The sequence below is a fragment of the Pleurodeles waltl genome, chromosome 2_2 (genome assembly GCF_031143425.1).
Source record: "Pleurodeles waltl isolate 20211129_DDA chromosome 2_2, aPleWal1.hap1.20221129, whole genome shotgun sequence".
Classification (NCBI taxonomy): domain Eukaryota; kingdom Metazoa; phylum Chordata; class Amphibia; order Caudata; family Salamandridae; genus Pleurodeles; species Pleurodeles waltl.
In genome coordinates this window covers 850911658-850931334 of record NC_090439.1, presented here as the reverse complement: position 1 = coordinate 850931334, position 19677 = coordinate 850911658, and the positions used below count along the sequence as shown (strand labels likewise).

The window sequence follows — 19677 nt, the reverse complement described above, 5'->3', positions numbered from 1 at the left end:
GTTAATGTACCTTCTGTATGGACTGACATAAGCACCACGGGTCTTCAACACTGTGATGGCAGCTTATTTGAGGAGATCGGGGATCTCTGTATTCCTGTACCTAGATGACTGGCTACTTAAAGCCAGTTCACCACAAATAATGTTGCATCACCTACAAGCATCTGCAGCCTTTCTATTCAGCTTTGGGTTTCCATCAACATGCTTAGAGCCCAACTAGAAACCTCTCAGTGCCTTCTTTTCATGCAGGCAGTATGGAGCAGTATTGGACACAATATCAAAGCAAGCCTTCCATCCGTCTCAGAGGATCCGTGACATCAGGGTATTAGTCTGATGTTTTGGGAGGGACCTCAAGCTCCAGGCTTTTCTTTGCTTCTAGGACTGGTGGCCTCCTGCATCCTTTTGGTCACAGCGGCATGCTGGCACATTGAGGACTTTCCAATGGTGCCTTTGTTGTCAGTGGTTCTAAAACAAGGGAGATTTGTTGGACACCATCATCAGCTCACATGACACTGATGGATCTGTGCTGGTGGTCTCAAGGAATGTCTTATTTCCCTTCTACAGCAGTGATCATCACTCCTGGGATGGGGTGTGCACCTGGTGAAACTGGAGATGAGGACTCTGGCCACCAGAGGAGCAAGTGCTTCATCAACCTGCTCAGACCACAGGCAATTCACCCAGCTGTGAAGGCATTCCCCTCTTCCATTCATGGTCGGTCTGTCCATACAATATGGCTGCTAGTTGGTATGCCAGCAAGCAGGCAGGAAAGGGGTCTCTCTTTCTCTGTTTGAGACTCTGGACATACCAGCAGTGGATATGACTAGTAGTCAACCATCTGACCAGCTCACACCAGGGGCAACGGTCTCAGTGACTTCTTGCTCACGTCTCCAGGAAGAGGTGGTCCCAGAACATCTTTGTCCTCAAGCACTCTTCAGGTGGATATTTTTGTCACTGTAGGAACACTCATTACACACAGTTCTGTGTCTTCCACTATTCATCGCAAAGAGTCTTGGGGAACGCGTTTTGGTTGAGTTGGAATTTTCCAGTTCACTAAACATTTCTTCCCATACTCTTGATTTCTCAAGGTCTACTGGAGATTCACCAAGACCGGACCCCGGTCATTCTTATTGCCCTGGACGTGCCATGAAAGGTGTGTTATGTAGCTCTCCTGAGTCAGTCCCTGTGTCCCCCCCCCAAATAATATACATATCAGGCCAGACCTCCTCTCCCAATCAGAGGGGGAGTTTCTGCATCTCAATATTCAGATCCCCCACCTCCATGCATGGAGATTAAGCAAGGCACTTCAGCTCTTTGCAGCTGTTTCCAGACTTGGCCAATGTTATTTTGTCAGCTTATCCCCCTTCATAAAATCTGTCTACTCTGGGAGGTGGAATAGATTTTTTGCTTTGTGCACAGATTGTAAACACTAGGAAGGCGCAGCTGGGTGAGGTAATCAGGTTTGCTCTATCCTTAGCCCAGCAGTGCTTTTTAGTGGGCACTGTCTAGGGATACAGTGCTACCTTCTTGGGATTTCTCTGCCTTCCAGACCAGCCATTCTCTTTCCGATCACCCATCATGTTGAGGTATCTGAAGAGACTGAAACATATGTTTACAGTAACTCCCAGGCTGATGCATGGTATTATTCTTCAGGTGAGGAGTCTGCAGGTAGAGTATCCTTCAGAAAGATAATTCATGGAGGTAGGTAACTGTACAATGGCATGTGTGGCAGTAGATACGCATGCTCTGCATACTCGTGCCGTCTAGTGTTGGGTCCGGAGTCGTATAAGTTGTTTTTCTTCGACTAAGCGTTTCGAGTCCTGGGATCAACTGACTCCTCCTCTCCACAATAGTGCATGTGGGCATCTACTCCTTTGTTAGATTGTTTTCTTTCCACTGTCAGGTTTGGACGTGTGTGTCTTCACTCAGTCTTTCATCTCGTTCTGGTTCAAAATCTTTCTTTCCATCTTACCTTCTTCAACGGTATTATTTCCACTCACGTCGTTCCATCTAAGCGCTTACCTCATTTAGTTGGTCTGGGCACCGACCACATGCCTTTCTGGGTGTCATCACCCATCTTGGGCCTACCTTACCACACGGTACCAAACGGTATGCCAACCTGATGAAACAAGACTGAAGGGCATGTCAACTGGAAATGAGGCACAAAACTCCAGACGACACCCTGGACATCTTTGGGGAGGAACACACTCAGGAGGAACCTGCACAAGAAGAAGAGGCCCTTTCTATCCAGGACTTTTCTGACTCTTACGTGCAGTCTGACATTGAAGGTCACAAGATAACATTGGCACAACCTGCGAGTACCGTGGACCCTTCTACTCACCCCAAGACTCTAAAGAGGCCACTTCTAGAGGTCTTCGGACCGCAGCTGCCATAAGGCCATGGTTGAAACTGAAAATCAATTTCGGCTGCCCGCCGTCTGGCCCAGCTCCGAAAACAGCCAAGACTAAGCCATCGTCTTTGGCTTCGACCTTGTGCACTTTGGACCGAGACATCGTCTCCATTTGGGTCCAAACCTCAGCTCCGAGCCAACCGCCCACAGCCTTCACATCGGTGCAGACGTGATCACACTGACCAAAACCTTTGGTGCCGAAATCCACGGAACTGAAAACTTCAGATAACAGATACACAAGCCAGTTTTCTGCTACTCATTCTCCTGTGGAGCCTATACTGGAGACTATGGAAGCTCGTCAGCGTCGCCTCCATATTCAAGAGGGTACAGAATGCATGGTTGCTTCTCCTGTCCTGTTAAAGAGGAAGCTGTCCTTTCAGGAGGCCTTGGACACTCCTCCACCTCAAAAGAGAAGAACTAAGGGCAAGGCCACCAGTCCATTTCGCAGGCCTTCTCCACCTCCTCCACCAACACCCTCCTCCACCTCCATCTACCTCCCCGCCTCATTCTTCTGTCTCACCGACACCAGAAGATTATAATCCTCAAAGATCTTTATTTGCTGGGGAGGATTTGGGTGGGCCACAACACTGAGACTCTATGCTGCTCCTTCTTCTTTGGAGCCTATGGTGGAGACTATGGACGCTCGTCAGCGTCGCCTCCATATTCAAGAGGGTGCAAGATGCATTGTTGCTTCTCCTCCTGCACTGTTAAAGAGAAAGCTGTCCTTTCTGGAAGCCTTGGACACTCCTCCACCTCAGAAGAGAAGAATCAAATACAAGGCCACCATTTGCTAGACCAACACCCCCTTCTCCACCTCTTCTTCTCTTCTACCTCCCCTCCTCATTCTCCTGCCTCACCTATACCAGGAGATTACACCCTTTAAGGATCTCTTTTATTTGTTGGGGAAGATTTGGGTGGGCCACATCAGGGCCCAGATCCCTGGGACACTTATGATCCTGACCCCATCCTTTCCAATGATCCTGACCTGTACCTCACATGCCCCTCACCACCAGAGGACACTACTTCCTACTAACAAGTAGTGGCAAGAGCAGCTGCATTTTACAATGTAGAGCTTCAGAGGGCCCCCTCTTGTACAGGACTTCCTTACACAGGATATTTAATTCCTCCCAATGCTCACTAACATGCTGTGTCATGCTGATGAAATCTTTAAGGAGTCCGTCTGCCCTAGGTTTATCATCGCCTAGAGTTGACAAAAAATATGAACCGGCTCCCTCTGACCCAATATATTATTAGGTCTCAGGTTCTTCCTTACTCCATTGTCCCCATCACAGCACGTAACCGTGCCAATAGCCAGGCCACTGGGGACTCTCCTCCTGAGAAGGAGAGCAAGAAAATGAATGCTGCTAGCAAGAGTTGCTGCACAAGCAGCCATCCATTGGTGTATCGTCAACTCCCGGGCATTGCTGGCCAGATACGACCGGGCTCACTGAGATGAAATGGAAGAGCTCCCCCAGTTTTTACCAGAAGAGCACTGGAAGAGAGGGCAACAAATAGGTGCAGAAAGGCAAACCGTTTATAGTAATTCCATTCTCTGTGCCCTAGACGCTGGATACAGCTGCACGCAACATTAACACAAGTGTGCTCCTTAGAAGGCATGCATGGCTCTGCTGCTCTAGCTTCAAACCAGAAGTTCAGCAAGCAGCCCTTCACATGCTCTTTAACAAGGAACATCTTTTTGGGCTTCAAGTGGATACTACCATTGAGAAGCTAAAGAAGAACGCTGATACGGCAAAGGCCACAGGGGACCTCCAATCCCCAACACAGAGGGGCACTTTTTGTCGCCTTAGTTTCAAAGGATAAATCCACATCCTTTGAGGCATCCACTTCACAATCCAGACAGCCTCAAGCCTCCTGTTCTAGAGGTTTCTACAAGGGTTTCTACAGAGGTAACAACAATATGCAACAAGGTAAGAACACGTCCTCCTCCACTGCAGAGCAGTGACTACCTCTGTCTTCCCTCCGCTCACTTCACACCTGTTAGGGGATGGCTCCAAAACGCATTCAGGATGGGTCAACATCACTACAGACTAATGTGTCTTTCCCATTATTCAACATGATAATTGTCTGGAGCGCATTACCACTCCTCCAAATATTCACCATCACACTCACAGGCTATCCCATGAACACCTCACCATTTTCAAACAAGAGGTTCAATCCCTTTTTCTCAAAGGGGCCGTCAAGCTTGTTCCCTTACAGCCCCAGGGATCAGGAGTATACTCCCTATACTTCCTCATTCCTAAAAAGGATGGCTCTCTCATGCCTAATCTGGACCTCAGACCACTAAACCAATACATCCTGGTCAGGGATATTTGTTTACACTTTTTCACCTCTCCCTCTCATTCCTTTTCTGGTTCGGAGAATCAGAAAAACTTGTCACCATGAACTTTGTAATTGCCACTTGTGTGTGTCAGCCATGGTTCACCACATTCCTGGACCTATGAGTAGTTCCCCATGAGAAGCTTACGAACAAGCTGGGTCTTCTCACTCAAAACCAAGGACATATCAGACATCCAGACCCCAAGTGACTCAACCTTTTGAAATGGCTCCTGAAGTCATAAAGTTTGGTTACTTAGGATTGCCAATGGAGCATCTAGACATTCTCAGGGATGCTCGCAGACCCACAACTAGAGCATGTTATGCTGCAAAATGGAAACCATTTTTTTTCTACTGCCAACCCAGACATATTGACCCCATTAAAGCTACTGTTCAGGACATCATTTGTTATCAGCTCCATTTACAAAAATAAAATGTAGCTTATACTTCCATTCCCCTTCATCTTGCAGCTATAGCTGCATATCTACAGAACAGACAACATAGTAATTTGTTCAGAATCTCAGTCATTAAAGCTTACATGGAATGCCCTAAAAGGGTCATTCCACCCAGGGTATCTCCTGCACTATCCTGGAACCTCAATATTGTGCTTACCAGGCTCATGGGCTCTTCTTTTGAGCCACTTCATTGATGTCCTCTTCACTGCCTTTCTTGGAAGGTAGCTTTCTTAGTTGCCATCACATCAGGTGTCAGGCCCAAACCTTGGAAGAACCTTTCTTCCAAATTCATAGAGGCAAAGATGTCCTTGGTACAAACCCGAAGTTCCTTCTAAAAGTGGTTTTACAATTCCATATAAACCAAACCATTGAGCTACCACTCTTCTTTCTGCATCCTGACTCTGCTGTGGTTAGAGCTCTCCACACTCTTGATGTTAAAAGAGCATTCATGTTTTACATTGACAGACCCAAAGAGATTCGAAAAAGAAACCGCTCTTTGTAGCCTTTTCACTACCTCACAAAGGCAGTTGAATACCCAAAAACGGCATAGCTAGATGGATAGTTAAGTCTGTACAGCCTTGCTATGCTAAAGCAAAGAGACCGTTACCTGTTACTCCTAGAGCACATTCTAATAAGAAAACAGGTGTCACAATGGCTGTCCTTGGAAAGATCCCTATAGCTGACATTTGTAAGACAGCTACATCGGCTACACCACACACACACTAACAAAACATTACTGTGTGGGTGTACTAGCACGCCAGCAAGCCAACGTAGGTCAAGTGGTGCTACAAGCTCTTTTTCAGTCAACTGCAACTCCCACAGGCTAGCCACTGCTTTTACAGAGGGACTGCTTTATAGTCTATGCAGAGCATGTGTATCTACAGCCACACATGCCATTGAACGGAAAATGTTACTTACACAGTAAGCATCTGTTTGTGGCATGTAGTGCTGTACATTCACATGCTCCCTTCCCGGACACCTGTGGCCATTCTAGTTACATTATGTTTGTACATATGTAGTACATTTGCATAGACATCTCTTTCTCTGTACTTCTCCTACAATCCTTTTCTCACCTGCCTGTGGGAATACAATCTAACAAAGGAGTCGATGCCCATGCACAGTATCACCGAGAGGAGTCACTCCATCCTGTGACTCGAAAAGCTTCTTTGAAGAAAAACAACTTGCACCACTCCGGATCCAATACTGGATGACAGGAGTATGCAGAGCATGTGAATTTAGAGCACTACAGATGCATTCTGGGTAAGTAACATTTTCTTACCATTTCCTAACATTTTCCATAAATCTTCTGATAAATGAAAGTTGACTTCAATGAAAGAAGACCAAGATCAGAAATTTTTATAATGATCACATACTTAAAAGACAGATATATTTTAGAAGATGATACATATATATGGAATGTGTGACTTTTGTTTTTTATTTTCATATATAGCTCTGTGAGGAGACACAACAGTGCTCTGCATAGCTTACTGAAGCGAGTGGTTCGTGGCTTTAGCAAGGACAGTGGGGAACTGGCCTCTTCTTTCCTTGATTTTATGAGACAGATTCTGAACTCTGATACCATGGTGAGCCAAAATATTTTGTTTCCTAGATTTGTAACAATGTAATATGAGAAGATGTACTTTTATTTTGCTTTGTTTAAGGTGAGCCCACTGATCTTGGTGAAAGGCTGTGGGACATTTTAAGTTAATTACTCTTTCTCATCTGCTTTCCAGATCCTACTGATTACTTGGTATTTAAGCTAACTGTATTCCGTTAGGGCCGTAATTAATCCTGTCTCTATTTGTAGTGTCTTTTGAGGACAGTTCTCATTAAGAGTGCTCACTACGTGCATGTGTCTTCAGTATTAGCTCACTTATCACTGCCACAGCTTCAGCAATTGCTTTGTTACTTAACATCCTTCTGCCTTGACAGTGACCTAGCGTAACTCATGTGTCTGAAACGTGTCAACATACCCCAGCAAAGTTGATTTAAAAAACAGATCTTGCATTCTCAGTCTTCTCTGTGCTCACATTGAGTACCCCCTCAGTTTTCTTCCAAGTCTGATTTATGGACAGTAATATAGGGGCATTTCAAAAGTACTCTTTAGCAGGTTTATCCAGAATTGGCCCATAAAATGTTTTTCTGTATGCTCCTGTGAAATAAATTAACATATCAATATTCTAAAGCAGAATAATGTATAAAAGACATGATTACAATAAAAATTTGCCATGATTATAATAAAAATCTGACATGACTCTTCCCTCCTTGTGCAATGTAGTTGAGCAGCCTAGACCTACAGGTGTAATTAATAGATGGAGATGTGGTAGCAAGTCAAAGTAGAAATCCAGAACTTGCAGTGCTCCCCCTGTTGACCATCTCATCATACAGCGGATCAAAGTCAAAGCATTAACTATTTATTAATCCTTTTCTTTGTATACTTGCTGTAAATGTGGGTCAAAAATGCATTGTCACAGACTAGTGATCCTGCTTCAGATAAGAAGAGCTAACAGGTCACATGTGGCTTCTGCAAAGTCTGGGTTTACATCCAGTGGACAGCTAATGTACGTAGTTCCTCTTGAAACAGTATGTTCTACAGCATTCTTAACAATGCTGTGTGACAGCAGATGCTGCTTATTCTTACCCTACAGTAGCCTCTTGTGCTGTGATCACAGCTCTACTCTTTTCCAAAGTAACTTGATTCTGATAAAAGCACAGTTCTCTTTCTCACTGGAATACAGTTTGAAAATTAACCCCCCTCCAGTATTGGATTTTTCATAGATTCACATAATTGAATCATTCCCCATCCTCGAAGTGGGAGTCCCACAGCACCATAGAAAGCAGTAGAGAAAACTCTATACAAGAGTTAATGTTAAAGACATTCACTTTAATAACTTATTAGTGTAATTTTAAAAGTCCCAAATTCCAGGCAGTCAGGTAACTGCACCCTTTAGAATCCTCACCATGAGGCCTCAGTCTCCCAGAGTTTCTACTGCGTGTTGTGTGATGAGAGCCTCCCTGAGCTCTGCTTAGCTTTCTCTGCAGAACAGCTCCTTTAGGGAGGTTGCTCCTCAGGTCAGAGCTATCTACATATATATCTCATACATCTTTAAATTTCCTGGCCATGTCAGATAAACCTAAGAAGAACTTATTTAGGCCATGTGGTACTTTGTGGCAAAAAGAGATTGTACTCAGATAACCCTCATAAAGAATGCATTTACTGTGCAAAGACTGTAAAATTTGCTGCACTTTCTCTCACATAGCTGTCAAGGACAGAGAGAGGAGATTGCTGTTATTGTTGTAGAAACTAAAATCCAAGGAAGATCCTCTTTCTGAGAAAGATAGTGATTATTCTTCTACAACAATAAAATCCAGCAAGAGGGTTGACCTTACGAGAAAGATTTCAGAACCACCTAAAAAGCTTCAAAGTAAACTCCTCATGAGTCTTCTAAGCACCATATACAAATTTGAGGAATTACCACTGGCGAAAACAGCTACATTTCCCTGTAAGGTCCCTTCTGAACCTTCAACCCCATCTGTCAGGTAAGTTTCTATCAGAAGACCTTCAAAATCTCTCCCAGCAACTTCAGAAACAATTTCTACACCAAAATTCTATTTTTTACAACATTCTCACCGCCGACGACACCGTATTGGATGACATTTACCCCTCAGCACTGTCTCCAATAATATTGTTTTCATTTCGAGAAGTGTCAATGAACATAATTTCTTCCACATGATCGTCAACGAGGGCACCATCTTCAAAAAGGGTACCTCAATCATTACAATCTTCAGCTATGCTTCTGCATTCACCTTTTAAAGGACGATCTTTGATGACACCATCGATGACGAGAATACCATTGATGAAGACGCCGTCTACGAACACCACCTTAGTAAAAACACCACCGATAGCGACACTACCCAGGAAATCACAACCCACAGAAGAACCTTTAAATCCATTAATGCCTGCTTCTGTATTGCAGTGTGTTGAACCAGAAGATAAGGATGTTATTCGTTCCGCTCATACATCTTCTAGCAAAGCTTTGCTATTCTCACCAGCACATTTGCTTGGTCAAGATTATGAGGATGAGGAATGTCTTTTTGGGGTGGCTCAAAACCCCTATGAATTAAACGTGAAATGTCAGGATGTTAATGACGAGCAATACTATGAGGATGACTGTCACTCAGGTGAACATCCAGAAGGCTTTGAGGAGCAGTGTTCTCCCACTGAACACCACGAACAACAGGAAAACTTAGTTCAAATGCCACAAGAACGAATCTCTATTCTGCAGCATATGCTACAGGATTATTATAGAAGGTTTCCTGATCTAGCAACAGGTGTCTCTGTTTTACAACCACAGACCCCATTAAGAGCTCCAGGAGGTCAAATAACAATCCCTCACCCACTCAATTTAGAGTTGCAGGAAGCTCCTTCATCGCCAGTACCACACACTATGGGGGACCCACCAGCAGATGATCCAGTTACCTCTGATGATGCAAAGGAAGGGGAGATAAGAGGCTCTGCATCAATCCACAGCAAGTGAGATGACTACCTAATCCAAGCCCCTTATCCTCCTGTACCATAACCAATACACTCACCACCTGAGAACATTGATGGTTTCCATAACCTAATTAATTGAAAGACTGGCAAAGAGGTTTCAGATTCCTATTACCTCCAAACAGTCTGTTTCTCTATGACTTTCAAGAGTTAATGAAAAAAATCAGTAAGGGCCATCACTATTGTTGCCTTTATTTGGCAAGAGGGTCTAAAAACAGTGAAAAGCCCAGCCACTGTCTCAGCAGTAATGCCCAGAATAGACAATAGACAACAAATACAAAGCTCTGGATGACTCTCCAGCATATCTTGTGAGCCATCCTAAGCTGAATTCTGTGATTACTCAAGCTGCCCATAGACGTTCTTAAAATCCATCTACCCTTGTCAGTGCCCCACTGGACAGTGATGGGTGCTGCCTAGATAATATAGGCAAATGTTTCTATAGTATGGCAGCCATCACAGTTAGAGCAGCCACATTTTTAGCAATCCTGGGAGATTCGACAGACAGATGTGGTCTGATATGGGCAATTTATAGACCTCTTACCAAAAAATACGAGAGTGGAACCCAAGAAGAATCTCCGGGAAGGAAAAAAAGCCTCAGCTGAAATTATTGACTGTGCCATACATATTTCCTCAACGGGGATCAGGCAATTAGCTGAGGCCGCAGTACTTCAGAGACAAGGTTGGCTGAAAGCCATGTCCTTAAGGCTAGAGGTCTAAAGTAAGATCCTGGACATGCCATATTATGGAGTGGACTTGTTCGGCAAACATATTGATGATGCTTTGCACACTTTTAAAGCCGACGCAGACAAAGCAAAGTTTTTGGGGACGCTGCAGATGAAAAGACGTCTCTTTTGAGGAGCTAGTGGCAGAGAGTGGCTACAAGCAACAATTTCAACCGTTTCAGACTCGGTATCATTCCCAATATGCACAGCAATACCACCAACTTCCATCTGCGTTTTGTACACGCAACCAGTAAGATGCAAGCAGCCCCCTAGAAAGTGGGATACAACTAGAAAACAGTGACCACTCCTTGGTGCGGGTTGCTTCCCACTACCACTCAAAACAGCTTGGGGGCTGAATATCCAATTACCTTTGTCAATAGTCCCTCATCACTACAGACAAGTGGGTGCTGGACGTCATAGCTCAGGCCATACAGTCAAATTCATCAATAAACCACCAAAAGGAACCCCAAAAGGAACCCCACATCCCCATCTAAAACAGCTTTTGAAGGAAATTTCTATCCTGCTAACAAAGGGTGCAATAGAACACGTCCTGAAGTCTCAGAAGGGAGTAGGTTTCTACTCCTGTTTCTTTCTCATGAGAAAAAAAACAGGAAACTGGTGCCCCATCTAAGGAAGCTCAACAAGTACCTGAAAAAACAGTCCTTCTGCATGGTCACCCTGGACGACTGTAGGAAGCTGGCTCTTTATATGATATATCAAAGTGAGATATATTGTGCAAAAAGTCCAGGTGTTCCCTTTCCAGTGGCAGGACTTTCTAAGCAAGTGCTCTATTTGGGGATAGTGTGGGCGAGCAGCCTCAAGGTTAACACAGAGGAGTGTGAGACACTTGCAAATACACAGTTAATAAATTAGACACACGACTCAAGGAGGAGAACCATACCAATTTACATAAAAAACAAGTATCTTTATATATATTTTAGCACCAGAATCGGTTCATTCAGGTAAGTACATTTTGTAAGAAACATCTTTACTGTATTGAAATGTTGACACAATGCAGTTTCTGAAACCTGTAATGCACTCCTTTGGAGGAAATCCAAGACGGCAAATCAGGTACAGTACAGCGACTTACATGGCCAATCTCCTGGACTTTGGGTAAGTACTGGGCAACAGTAAGGACCACACCAACAGGTCATACCATGCGGCACTGGGCCAGCCATGTCCCAGAGGTTCAGTTCAGCGTTGGGTGCCCAATGTTATTCTATAGGGTTTGGTTCGGTCAAAAAGATGCTGCAGGTGAGGACTTGGAGTCCAGTACGGGGGAACCATTGAATGGGTTTCAATCTTGGGGTGTCCGAGGACGTTGGAACACCTTCAGTCCACTTCTCCATGGGTCTGGGGCGACGGGTGCAGAGGTGTCCTGAGACGTTGGGTCTTCTCCACAGGGGCGCCCGCGGTTGAGGTTGGGGTGCCTGCAAATGCAGGGAAGCCACTCTGCTGCTCCACAGGAGTTCCTGGATCCTTTTAGAAGGCAGGCAGCCCTCCCGGGCTTAGGGGGCTCAGTAGCTGCAGGACGAGACAACTTTGGTGCAATTTGTCAGGAGCAGCTGACAAGCCTGCAGGCCTGGGTACAGGTCAGCTGCTTCTTCCTTTGCTTTTGCGGCTCTTCAGTGTCCTTCTTTGTACGTCAGCAAGAATCTGATTTCCAGCTGCCAGGTTCTTCCCTAAACACTGCATGTAGGGATGTTTCAGGAACTGTAGGGTAGTATCTAATGGGCTACTTACCCCTGGGATCACTAGACCCCTTATATGACCACTTCCTTTGGATAGTTGGCATAGCCCTGTCCCAGAGTTCCTAGTTCTGCCATCACCAATATGGCAGACTTTCAAAGTTGTGTTCACACCAGGCAGCTCACCTTAAAGGTAGGACTGACCTGAGAGGTGGACACATCTTTCTGAATACTAATTTTCCCACCTGTCCAGGTGTCAAATGAGCCCTGAGGTAGGAGGTCGGCATCCTCTCCTTTGAGGGAAGTCTGATCTACATATTAAGAACAGTGAGCTTCTTTGAAGCCCCCTGCCTTGGAATGCACATTTGCAAGTCATCCTATTTGGAAGGGGTGTGCAAATACCCCTGCCAGGTGAGGGTTTGCTTCTGTCTGCCCGAGAGCAAAAGACTTTGACTCCTGAGGTTTGGAAGCAAGACTAGTGGAGGCAGGCCAGTTAGAACTAGCCAGCCAGCACACGGGTAGTGGTAGGTTTTTTCAGGTGACACCTCTAAGGTGCCCTCTGGGTGCATGTATTAATAAATCCATCACTGGCATCAGTGAGGGTTTATTAATATGAGATGTTTGATGCCAAACATCCCTAGTTTCAGTGAAGCCATCATGTAGCTGGGGAACTCGTAATGACCAGTGTCCAGCACATATGCTTCCCTGCTGTAGGGGTAACTTTATATGTATTCCATACAGTGTTAGGACACATGGCACACAGACTATGTGCCATGTTGGGTTTTCACTTTTAGCTGAACCAAGACAAGCAGCCTGCAATGGCAGTCTGCATGTGCTAAGTGAGGGTTCCCTGAGAGTGGCCCAATACATGCTGCAGCCCTTGGGGACCCTCTTTGTTACCCATGCTCTAGGTACCAGTGGTACCATTTACTAGGGACTTACACAGGGTCAAAGGTATGATCAATTGGGGAACAGTTGCACAGTTTTCAGGAAAGAGGTCTGGTACTGGGGACCTGGTTAGCAGGAACCCTGCGCACTTTCAATCAGAATTGCATCAGATCCCAGGCAAAAAGGGTCACTGTCCTACAGTATCAAAACAGCCTATAGCAAGAGGGATTGCCTCCACCATTCAATTCTGCCACAGATGAGCAGGAAAACCGTTTACACGCAAAGTTAAGGCTCATTGCGTTAGAGCCGTCTCAACGACCACTGCTCTCTTTGCTGGTGTGCCCATTCATCAGATATGCCGGCCAGCAACATTGTCCATCAGGCACACCTTTACCCAGCATTACTGCCTGGATGCGACTGACAAACGCAATGCGGAAGTAGAAAAGCAGTTCTATTTTCCCATTGTCTGCAATGTAATTATAATATGTTGCATTTACAAATGCTTTCTGCTGACTTTTTTGATTCAAGCATGTGAATCTATAAACAATCCAATCCTGGCGATGAAAATAAGGTACTTACATGTAACTGTAGTTCTCCAGTATTGGCATCTAGATTCACATGCGACCCACCCTCCTCCCCATATAGGCTAACCTTCTTTACAGGTTATATACATCTCACTTGTGCTCGAAATTCTGAGAGACTGGAGCCTCTGTGGTGAGGGTTATAAAGGGTGCTGTCGCTTCATTGGCTGGAAATTGCGTCTTTTTTAATGACACTAATAAACTATTAATGTGAGTGTCTTTAACATTAACTTTAAATTCTAATTTTTCTTCTTGCTTTCTATGGTACCTTGATACTCCCACTTTGATGACAGGGAATGATTCAAGCGTGTGAATCTATGAAAGATACCAATGCTGGAGAACTACACTTACAGGTATGTAACTTATTTTCCTTCTTGCCACCTCCAGGGCCTTACAAAGTACCAACCCACTCCTCCACTCTTAGAAAACATTTTTTTTTTTTTTTTTTTAAGTGAGTGCTGTGCTTACTAGCTCATCTTCCTCTTGCACCTTTTAAATCAGTCTGGGGATATTGCCGTGCTAGCAGCTTGAGCAGACACGCCTCACCTCACTCTTGTTTGCTTCTGGTACTCCTGGTGATCTTCCTCCTTGGAAATGGTATAAAGGCACCCAGTGCTATTGATGGAGCTGGCAGAATGGTCCAAGGTGCAGAACGAGCTCTGCAACAGCAGAGGAGCACTTGTGAATTGAAAGAGGAGTTGTGACTCTGTCTGGGCAGCCTCTTCCCAAGATGGCGGATAACATAATGTGTTGACCAGAAACACCTGGGTGCAGCGCATCCCTCTGGGTACCAGGATGTGTAACTTGACAGTCCACCACATTCATCATGGGTGGTCAGGGAGATGGGGGAGTGGGGGGGGGGGGGGGTGCAGGGCCACCTGTGTGCTGCTGGCCAGGGCTTGGAGACACTAGAATGAGGGCTGCAGCTTTCATCTCGCAGCCTAACATCTCAATGGAACTAAGGGTCGTTTGCTGCTGCTCTAGTTGACACTGGATTTATATACCAGTGCTAGTAGATCTGATGTGTACCTGGCGGTTATCACTGCTGATGACCACTGAACTTACAGTACTGGAAACAAGCTGAAAACAGAGGAGGGAGGTGATTTTGGTAGTGTTTGAAGGTCAGTCAACACAAAGAAAAGTAAAGTGACCACCAAGTTGACGTTACCATGACTTTATGCACCCACTGGAGGTGGCCATAGATAACCTGGAGTGAAAATCCATGGAGCCTGAGGCTCTGCCTCCCAACAACACTGCAACCGACTAGATTGAGACACTATAGATCACCAAATTATTTACAATCCAGGGGCAAAGCTGCTTTGACACGCCCCACCCAGCGGTACTGGCTCAATGGGCTGAACCAGAACAAACTTCTGCTGCAACAGCGACTGGGCCACTGCTTTTGGGTGGTGTTTGGCCGCAACCACATTGAACTAAGTTACAGGTTGTTGCAATAGTAGTTAGGGGGTGAGGCTACAGACCTCTACAATCTCTCTGTTGAGTAGTTGCAATGTTTGGGGATAACCACGGTCACAGAAGAATGTGGGTGGTGTTAAAGAGCTATTCCTCTGTACAGGCTTTGTTCCTGGCCACAGAGTGACAAAGACACTCTCTCCATGTGGCCAGCAACATGCCTGGTGTGTGGCAGGCTGGAAGAAACTGGTCAGCATACACAAGAAGTCGGGTAGGTATTCAGGGGGCATCTCTAAGATGCCCTCTGGGTGTATGTTACAATAAATTGTACTCTGGCATCAGTGTGTATTTATTGTGCTGAGACGTTTGATACCAAACTTTCCCAGTTTTCAGTGTAGCCATTATGGAACTGTGGAGTTTGTGTTTGACAAACTCCCAGACCACATACTCTTATGGCTACCCTGCACTTCCAATGTCTAAGGTTTTGCTTAGACACTGTAGGGGCATAGTGCTCATGCACATATGCCCTCACCTGTGGTATAGTGCACCCTGTCTTAGGCTGTAAGGCCTGCTAGAGGGGTGACTTACCTATGCCACAGGCAGTGTGAGGTTGGCATGGCACTCTGAGGGGAGTACCATGTCCACTTAATCATTTTCTCCCCACCAGCACACACAAGCTGAGGCAGTGTGCATGTGCTGAGTGAGGGGTCCCCAGGGTGGCATAAAACATGCTGCAGCCCTTAGAGACCTTCCCTGGCATCAGGGCCCTTGGTACCAGGGATACCAGTTACAAGGGACTTACCTGAGTGCCAGGATTGTGCCAGTTGTGGAGACAAACGTACAGTTTAGGGAAAGAACACTGGTGCTGGGGCCTGGTTAGCAGGATCCCAACACACTTTCAAATCATAACTTAGCATCAGCAAAGGCAAACAGTTAGGGGGTAACCATGCCAAGGAGGCATTTCCTTACACACTAATTGTATCTCTAGCCCCTCTGCTGTTCTGATATTGTAGAGGCATCAGAAGTTCAGTTTGGTAGACCCCTGTCAATATAAATCCATTTTGGTCCGTATGTATCAGGTCTGAGATTACCCCTCATAGTTTGTTTCCCAACACCCTAGCCATTACTTTGGTGTCTACATTGAGAAGGGGTATTAGTCAATGGGAGTCCCACCTATCTGTTGGTTTGCCTATGTGGGGATTCAGCACTATGGTTGCAGTTCGCTATTCTTGAGGGAGTTCTCCTTTACAGTATGCCTCAGTATAGCATCTGTGTAGCTACTTATACCATGAGCCCATTCGGGCTTGGCGTATTCCCTGATTGAAGCTGTGCTCGTGTAGTTTGCACTTCTTGTATATTATATTCAGGCAGTGCTAGGGCCCTTTCTTTCTCTCTAAACTTACAGAGACAGTCTTGGATGAAAGCCTGAAGTTCGTTTGTGGGCGGTCTTGTGGGCGTCTAGTAGAATTCCTGAAATAATCTGCAAATAATGCAGCTATTTCCTCACTCCCTATAATTCTGGTACTGTTCGGGTCAACAATCTCCCTAATATGGATCCTTTTCTTTTCTCTCCCACTTACCACACCAGGAGATTCCAGGCCTTGTCCCATGCTTCATACATCTGTTTCTGCTTCTCCATATAAGTTGCTTTAATGTTCTCAGTGGTGAGCATCCTGTGCTACTCCGTTTTAAGAGTTATGCCTGTTTGTGTATCCCTGAGGAGGGGAAATGTATAGTCCATCTCTAAGTGAACGATCTCCCTTTCCAAGTAAAGGCTTTGTTGTATTTTCCCCGTATGTAACCCTAATTGGGAGTGAGGCATGGTCTGTTATACCTCTTGCCTTGTATTCAGCTTCTGTGAATCTATCCTATGTTGTAAGTGGGGAAAAAAGTAATCTATGCATGGCTGTACGTTATGCGCTGCTGAGTGATAGGAATAACCTTTGCAAGTCCCATTCAGTGTCCTTCAGATATCCTTCATTCCCATCGCCCGACACACCTCTCCAGTTTCCCAGCTAATGTGTGGTGTGTCTGCCAAAGGGGTGTTCTGCCTAAGTGTATGTGAAGGGCCATATTAAGTTCTCCCCAAAATTGGCTTTAGGTAGATCCATAAGAACCTGTTCCAGTTTCTGTAAGATGTCTACTCGTAGTCCCGGTGGGACATATATATTATCCAGAGCCAGTGTCTCTCCTTACTATTCTGTAAATTTCACACTATCTCCCCAGGCCATCCTTCCAGGTCTGTAGCACATGGAAGGCCAGTGACTTCTTGATCAGGCTAGGTAGTCATGCCACTCTATCTGAGAAATTACAAGGATGTCAGGGTTTCTCTTAGTCTCATTCCTAGTCCCCACTGAGGGCTAGCTTTCGCAAGTGATCCCAATGCACATTAGTTTCCTTGTTCATTGGCGACATCACAACAGGTCGAGGACTTTAGAGAAGCCATGTTGCAAATTTCTGGCACTGTTCGTCTCTCTCTGGTGTACTTCTGGGCCTCAATGATCTGCAGAGGCCTCCAGTCAGGTTACTGCGTTGGGTCTGAACTTTGAGAACTCTGTATCTTGTGAATCCTCCTCTGATGCCCGAACCGACTTCAAATCCAGCATCATAACCCACATGGGTGCCTTTGGCATTGTCACTGGCCCAGCACCTTTAGAGGACGACCCTGTACCTATAATCCTATTCAACTCCAAGCTGAATCCATCTCGGCCCAACCAAGGACACGTCACAAAGCCATACTGACACACTCAGTCCCAGTTCAGTCCGACTCAGGGCCATACCTTTGCCTAGGAGTTGCACCTATGCACTCCAAAACTTTTTCGGTTCGCAGCCTGATCAGAGCCATCCATCCTGTAGTGATGAGGGCGATTATTTCCGCAAAACTATGATAATGACAATTTATTTGTGGACGTGCAGGAGGCCCAGTGGGTGAGCACATCTCCAGACACTTGACTGTGTCCTCAACCATCAACGGAAGAGAGTGCCTCCTGCGCTGTGGTAATGCGTTGAATAGCGGAGGTAGTTGATTTACAGCTGCCAACTATGAAAGACAAAAGTTGCAAGCTGGAAAACTTTATCCAAACCCTTGCTTCCATTTACTGAGCCCCTGGCTGATGTGCTTAAGTGCACCCGGTGTAAGCCTTGTCCCTGTCCACTTGTGAACAAGTAGGTTGCCTCACTCCAGGAGAAGGCACCAGGCGACCCTGACGTTTTTGCTCAGCATCCTATGCCAGAAGGTTTGCTAGTTCAGTCTTCCATCAGTAGTGGGAACCCCAATTCGTTCCTCAAGTCAGGGAGTCCAAACAAATTGAAGCATTCTGGAAGCTGATGTTTTCCTCAGCCAATCTAGCCTTTATTAGTCTCTTGCAAGCAGTTTGCTGGGGAGATATACCTTGGCTTTATGGGACATGGTTGCCGAGATCTTGCTAGCAGTCCCCAAGGAATTATGGGCCAATCTGGTTCAAACCATCCAGGATGGTCCGCATGCTGCAAATTCATTATACGCTCTGGTTTGGACACTTCTGACTGCAAGGGCACAGCATTTGGCACTTGCTTGTTGCTTTGGTGATATATGTAGATGAGATCCACAGGTTTCTCTGGGAACACACAAGCCTCTCTAATGGACTTACCATGTGATGGGTCACGCCTGTTTGGGGAGAAAGCTGATTTGGCGTTGGCACGCTTTAAAGAAAGATAGGCCATGGTGCCCCTCTGCCTTTCTAGTCCTGTGAGACAGTACACCTCAAAGTTGTGTACCTTTCAAGGCTTCTTCAGGGGGTTGGTGTACCGCCAGGGCCCACAGTCCTCACAACAGGCACCCCAGTCCTTTCTAGTCAGGGATGGGGATCAAGCAGTGTTCAGACTACCAAGGTCAACAAAGGGTCAACAAAAGTCCTAGTGTCCCACCCCTACAGAAACGACCAACAAACTGCTTTTGGTGTTAGTGGCACATGACCGCCAAGGAGGATAAGATTTTTCCTCCAAGGGTGGCAAAGTATAACTTCTTGCAAATTATTCCTAAAGATAGTCCAACAAGGCTATGCCCTGGCAGTCCTTTTCAACCCACCTCATTCTTCATCCACATCAGAATATGTCCATCTTGCTCCAAGAAGTGCAGGCTCTTTTTAGTAGAGGAGCCATAGAGCAAGTCCTAGTCCCAGAAATAGTGGTTGGCTCATGTCAATGAAGAATGTAGGCCTTATTCCTATTTTATATACCTTTCTTCTGAATGCTTTCTTGCATAAAGACAAATTCAGGAGGCTCATGCTGGCCCTTGTTCTGTCCGCCCAGGATCCAGGCAACTGGATGGTGGCTTTGGACCTGCAGGACATTTAATTTCATCTGCCTGTCCTCAAGTCCCACAGGCGCTACTTGCAGTTCAGGTTAGGCCAGTGCCCATCCGTTGTTCATAAAAGTGATGGCTGTGGTCACAGCATGCCTTCAGACAGCAGCTTTTTCCAGAATAAGTGACATTGAGGTGCATGGCAGCCTTTTTTTGCCAAAGGCTGTGACTGCTTTTCACTTTGGGAAATTCATACTTTTCCAACATGCTTTGCTTCTTTTACCCTTGAAGGAAGAGACAGAGGTTCCACCTGTTGGGCACTAGAAGAGTTGTTGCATCAGTTGCACCAAAGACAATC

General features: G+C 45.7%; 1 protein-coding gene across 2 annotated transcripts in view; it reads left to right on the top strand.

The window, feature by feature from the left end:
* The window catches only part of VIRMA (vir like m6A methyltransferase associated), a 627318-nt gene that overhangs the window by 410023 nt on the left and 197618 nt on the right, over positions 1-19677 (top strand). For both annotated transcript variants that reach the window (XM_069220484.1, XM_069220485.1), the window contains exon 18: positions 6644-6776. In XM_069220484.1, the coding sequence (XP_069076585.1) occupies positions 6644-6776 (133 nt within the window). The remainder of the gene's footprint in view (positions 1-6643; positions 6777-19677) is intronic.